The 6306-nt window shown below is 30.4% G+C and overlaps 1 protein-coding gene across 1 annotated transcript; it reads right to left on the bottom strand.

The window, feature by feature from the left end:
* Window positions 1-1227: 1227 nt before the first annotated feature.
* Window positions 1228-2756, bottom strand: LOC122593985 (cyclin-U2-1-like). The gene is made up of 2 exons (XM_043766457.1): window positions 2184-2756; window positions 1228-1609 (listed from the first exon to the last, which is right to left on the bottom strand). The coding sequence occupies exons 1-2, from the start codon at window positions 2582-2584 to the stop codon at window positions 1345-1347; spliced, it is 666 nt and encodes a 221-aa protein (XP_043622392.1). The 5' UTR covers window positions 2585-2756; the 3' UTR covers window positions 1228-1344.
* Window positions 2757-6306: the final 3550 nt, after the last annotated feature.

The raw sequence follows: 6306 nt of genomic DNA, 5'->3' as shown, positions 1-6306 counted from the left end.
GAGTTAAGTGCAAAAATCGTCCTTGTGATTGTCGTTTTTGCATTTTTCATTCTCGTCGTTAATAAATCCAGGAGAACTTTTCAAACAAAACAAACCAAACAAAAATTACCTGTAACAATTTAATCCAAACAAAACAAAAACCTATATATACACCTACATTTAAGGGTCTAGTCAATCACCTTCAAATGCAAACACGTACATGCAATGTTTTAAATACCGGTAGTATTACCTGTAATACCGATATCAGAGGGTACTTCGGTACAACTATTTCTGGTATTTTTGGTATTACCATTCCGATATTTCCGGTATTCTCATCTTTTATTTTTTAAAAATGATTTTTTTATAATAATTTAATTTGTGAACTTTAAAACTTATATTTTCTTATAAAATACCCATTTGATATTATTTTTGAGCGAATGATAATTATATTTTAACTATTTTTGTTAAATTGTAGAAAGTTTTATAACATTTAAAAAATAAATAAATTAAATTAGCCGTACCAGTCGGTATTAAATTAGATCCTCATATATAGGTATGTATTGGTTATTGATTTGAATTTGTTTTGGTCTTTAATTAAATTCTTATTTGGGGGGTTTGTTAAATACAAGAATGAAAAATGCAAAATCGACAAACCATAACCATGGGGACATACCATGAAGATTGATGAAAAGACATATGCACGTGAGAGAGTTAACCGATCCAATGATGAAATGCAAACCACAGGAATATTTTGGCCAAAAGTTAACAGCGATGATAAAACTTACAAAATCGAAAAACCACATAGACGAAAAAAGTATTTTGGTCTAAATTTATATAACTTACATCAACTCCTAATCCAAGATCCGGAGACCCCATATCTCGATTGACTCCCAAACATCATCATGCTAAGAAACATCTCTCATAACCACTTAGTCTTGATTAGCTAGTTAGGGACCTCTTTGAGAGACATGGTGGAGGAGATGTTCGCTTGAAGATCTATGATTGAATCTTGATTTTTCATGATTTCAGGTATTTACGTGTAAACATAGGTGTTATCACTTTTGTTATGTGAGAGTGCAGGTTCCAACTTCTAGCATATTGTTCATCTGAGATGTCACTGTTTGGGTTCGAATAATTAAAACCTAACACTTGTCTTTCTTAAAAAGAACGAAAAAACATATCTCATAACCAGTTCCGAAATCGATATACATTCAAAACATCGTAGTAAACCTTATTAAGGGAACTCGATTAAAACAAAAGAATAACTGATTAAATTTATAATAGTTTGCTACATATATATATATATTATACACATACAATCTATACAACCAAAACATGGTTTATAAGAATTCTACTAGTACTATTTTACAAAGTAATTCGAGCGATTCGATTAAATACTCTATCGTTTGTTTGTCGATATTTTGTTTCTTCGGCACATCTTAAAGTCTTTTCGATATGGTAACCACCTCCAATGCTAACTTCTCTTTCTAAGTGACAACAATAGCTCTCGAAAACACTCACATTAACATGCATTCTGAAATTCATCAGGAATAGAAAATCAAGCTCCAAGCTGTTCATTTCCTTTGTTGTTATTCCACCAACTCTTGCATAATAAGAATTTCTATAGTTCCTGCAATTATATATCATAAGAATAGTCAGAACAATCATTATTGAGACGTGATATACAATATTGTTATAGAACTATAGTATTTGAACTTGACAAAAACGACAAACCACACAATAATAAAATATAAGATTTGTTAAACTTGCATTTAATTAAACAATGTAGGAATATTTATCTTATATTTGTCAAAGTCTACAATTTTTCTTTAACATACGACAAAAAGTACAAGAAGATGAGTAATTGAGAGCCACAAAAACAAAAGCAAAAAATTTCCCATCAACCTTCAATCGTAGTATATATTTTTGAAATATACACGTACAGAATATGAATCTTTTGAAATCATTAAAAATGAACTCCAATCATATAGTGCAACTTTAAATATGATTGAAATAATTTCAAATCTGTATATATAAGATTCTTGATTAGCAACATATGTGTAGTAAAATTCAAGTGTCATAAATATATGAAACTTGACATATTGTACAGTTTAACATGGCATAAAAAATCGATCAAATAATTAATCAAACTTTAATTTGTTTAATAAAAAGAAAAGGTTATCAAGAACCAATTAAAAACTTACATGTCTTCAACATATTTAGAAGCCACCATAATGGTTGTAATAAGAAGTCTATGAACATTCCGGCCAGTTATTCTGAATTCAGGATGTGATCGACAAAACCTATCGATATACACATATGCCACTACATACACCGATGGACCAGCTTTCGTGTACTTAAAAATACGTTCAAGATACGATTGTATCGTCATGTCGGGTGTCTCGTTGCAATCGAAAACCCGAGTTTTTGAGCTAGTAGTCCTAGACATTGTAGCACCACAGTCGTTTCTACTAATTCTTTCATTTCTAGCTAAAGTTCTTTCAATTAATGAAGCAAGAACTGAGATGACCAAAGGGGTGTTTGAGTCATCTTGGTATGTGTATGAATACACATCATTTCTAAGCTTTCTTGGAGATATGGCCATGATAATATTTATAAACTCTAATGTGTTATGTTGCAAAAGGGAGTACTAATATGCTTTGAAAAATGGGTTTATGTTTTGATTTGGAAAACAAGGAAAATAATGAGGTTTTTATGCATAGAGAGTTGGTAGAGTGTGAGAAAAAAAGGGGGTATGAACTTGACAAATGGAAGGTGAAAGGAAGGAGAGTGATTTGATCAGAATATTATAAATATTTTGTGTCTTCTAATATATATATATATATATATATGCATAAGTACAGACATACCAGCTATTAATTTCGTTATTTAAGAATGAATTGCACAAGCTTAAAATGTTGAGTTTGTCCTTTTATGGTAAACTTATGATTTTGGTTTTGTAAGTTTTTGTTGTGATTCAAGTTCCTAAACATATGGTGTTAAAAGTATATAAATGATGATGAAACCAAACTTACAATTAAACGTTACCGAATGAATGTTCAACTACTACGTACACTACCTCTAATTATTTAAAACCAAATAATACTCCAAATATGGTGTATAAAAGCCATCCTATAATGCCTAAAGAAAGACGTAATCCAAGGAGGAAACTTTGGCAAAAGGACTAATGAAACAATCTAATAGTTTTCAAAAGATATAACATCAGCAACCACATATATACTTCAAACCCAGATAATTAATTAAGAACATGAATATGCACTAACTTAATATGCTTGATTCAATTAATAGACTCTGCTACAACCACAGTATGTTAATGGAGATTTACTTACTATACAACATATAAGAGATGCCTAGGTCAACGATCGATGTTATAAATTTTAAGAAATTGGTAATGACAACTTAAAAATACCACTAATAATATACTCGTATTATTATATTTTAGAAATCAAATTAGAGTGATTAGTTAATTTTTAATAGTGGAAGGTGTATTAGTGTAAATAGGCTTCAATGTACATAAATGGGATTAGTACCTCAGAATCTAAATAACTTTACACGAATTATCATAGTGTGTATCAAATTTCAATCATGTGCATTGTATGTAATTAACTTTCAAATTCTGTGCATTATATATATCCGACCAATTAAAATCTTACAAATGACAGTATATATGGTTGCCACATATACACGAATTCACACAATGTATAAGATTTGAAAGTTCATTATATACAATGCAGATGATTGAAGTTCAAGACACACTATCACAATTCATATAAAGCTGCTGATATTCTAATGTACTAATCCTTACATAAATCCATTAACCGTTACCATCTCCCCACGTTTGTAGAACCCTTTGATAAATATTAAATAATCATATGACTAATTGAATATTTGTTTTTCTCTGTATCATTTTCAACACATGTTGATCAAAACACACACTTAACCCTAAAATAACTATTAGTTCACAATTAAGCTTGAAATTTTACTTTTCAGGGGTATCAAAGCAACCCTTGGAATTGTTGGGCTATGGTGCAATTGCATAACTTAATGAGGACGTTGAGTTGTGTTACATAGGGTGTGATAGTACACATTGTTGACATACAAGGGGGATTATGGATATGAATAACATCAATGATTTTACATAATACAACACGTTTTGGACGCATCAACTGTAGACGGAAGAGAACTACACAGTTTAACATGCTTGGATGACAACAATAATGCCATGTAGGTGGGTGATCCCACTAAGAAGTTTGCGCAAGCAACAAAAACAAAAACGTGAAAGCACAAATAACATATAAAATATTTAGTTGTCATAAGGTGATGTGTTACATTTTATTCGTACAAAATAGAGTAAATTACACTTTTCGTCCTTAAAGTTGATATGTTTTTCACTTTTGATCCCTAAAGTAAAAAAATTACAATTTTGACCTTAAACTTGGCCAATTTTTTCAATCTTGGTCCTTTGGCCACACGGAGTTAAATTTTGGCCGTTAACGTTACACCCGAGGGACTAAAGGTGAAAAAGTGCCACTTTAAGGACGGAAAATGTAATTCATTCTTCCATTCATCTTTTCCAATAAGATTTCGGCCTCTGTCATCTTCTCCGATGGACTCACAAACTTATTATTTACACCCAATGACCAACTCCATTTCTAGCTAGCCATTGAGGGACGAAAAATGAAAATCATACAAATAAATTTATTCTTTCATTTTTCTTTTTTCCGGTTATCTTCTCCGATCATCTTTTCCGATGGAATTTTCTGACTAGACATTTTATTTTCCAATGATACCTAATTAAAACTCGACTTTCAATCCAAATCTAAACCACAAACAAAATCATTTACTCAAATGATACGATATCAAATTTCATACGTACGAGTGGATTTTTGTTTACAACCAAAACTTTACAGTCAGTCAACCAAGATACGGCCCGAATTCACCCGTTATCCGATTTATGTTCGGAAAAAAACTTATAAAATATTGCAGATAAGTATCATCATCGCCAGTAATGTACATTCAACATCAAACAACATAGTCGAACATATTATGAATCATCTTTTATACACATATAACCACGAATGAAGAGAAGTTACCCCAACCCATTTCAGTGATATTAGATGTAGACATTACTATACAATGGTATATATCTATATCTATACTTCTATACTATATTATAAAGCAAATCTCCTATGTTTACATTTTAAGTTTCAACATTTACGTTCCCAAAATACCCATATATCAATTATATATTTACCTAACACCTTTTCTCTTTCCTCAAATCTCAACTAATCATTTTTTTTCTCTTTCCTCATAAATCATTTATTTCTTCCAATTTATTCAAAATCTTTTATCTCAAAAACCGTACATCGATCAATTATAAAAATTACTATACAATGGTATATATCTACATCTATACTTCTATACTATATTATAAAGCCAATCTCCTCTGTTTACATTTTAAGTTTTAACATTTACTTTCCCAAAATGCCCATATATCAATTCTATATTTACCTAACACATTTTCTCTCACATTTTCTCTTTTCTCAAATCTCAATCAATCATTTTTTTTCTCTTTCCTCATAAATAATTTATTCTTCCAATTTATTCAAAATCTTTTATCTCAAAAACCGTATATCGATAAATTATAAAAATTATATGGGTGTTCTTAAAATTTTATGCTCTTTCGTTAGAGATATCATTCGATATAGTTTCGACGAATTTTTAAATCCGAGGGCGGAACCCGTACGGCTAAGGTATTTGACTATCACACTTTATGACCTATCAATCCCACCATCTCATCGCCGCAACGCGCGAGTACTTGCTCTCGTTTCTATAGATGCAAATGTATCCACCAACTTAATTAAATTCGTAACTCTGTAACTTGATACATACATTGAATGGAATGGAAACAAATAATTATTAATAATTATTAATGGAGTCACCGTCAATTATATCTATGATCCAACACTCCAACAGCATATGCAGGCGATCATGATGTAGGATTAGCCGGTGGTCATCTTACTGAAGGAACTCATTGAATTACTTACATTTTCTTTTCTTTTTTTAGATCTTAGATATATATGATGTCCATCCTCAACATATCTTATATTTAGATACAAAGAATATTGTTGTAGCTATTTGATTTTTTATGGCAATGTATCATATGTCCCCGTTCAATTATGTTCTAGTTTAATGATAGATATTTGTAAATTTTTATTTTTTAATAAAAAATCTGCTCTACTTTTATACTACTCTAATACACAACCAGAATAATCGATGTATGAGGAATTGAACCCTGATTTTTTT

The sequence above is a fragment of the Erigeron canadensis genome, chromosome 3 (assembly GCF_010389155.1).
Source record: "Erigeron canadensis isolate Cc75 chromosome 3, C_canadensis_v1, whole genome shotgun sequence".
Taxonomy (NCBI): Eukaryota; Viridiplantae; Streptophyta; class Magnoliopsida; order Asterales; family Asteraceae; genus Erigeron; species Erigeron canadensis.
Note: the sequence above shows the minus strand (reverse complement) of the source record. Positions and strands in the feature narration are given on the sequence as shown.

Excerpts from the sequence above, each read along its gene's own strand:
- LOC122593985 (XM_043766457.1), bottom strand. The coding sequence starts at position 2,584 with ATGGCCATATCTCCAAGAAAGCTTAGAAATGATGTGTATTCATACACA. Across the intron at positions 1,610-2,183 it reads TCTAAATATGTTGAAGACAT|GAACTATAGAAATTCTTATT; the intron begins GTAAGTTTTTAA and ends ATATAATTGCAG.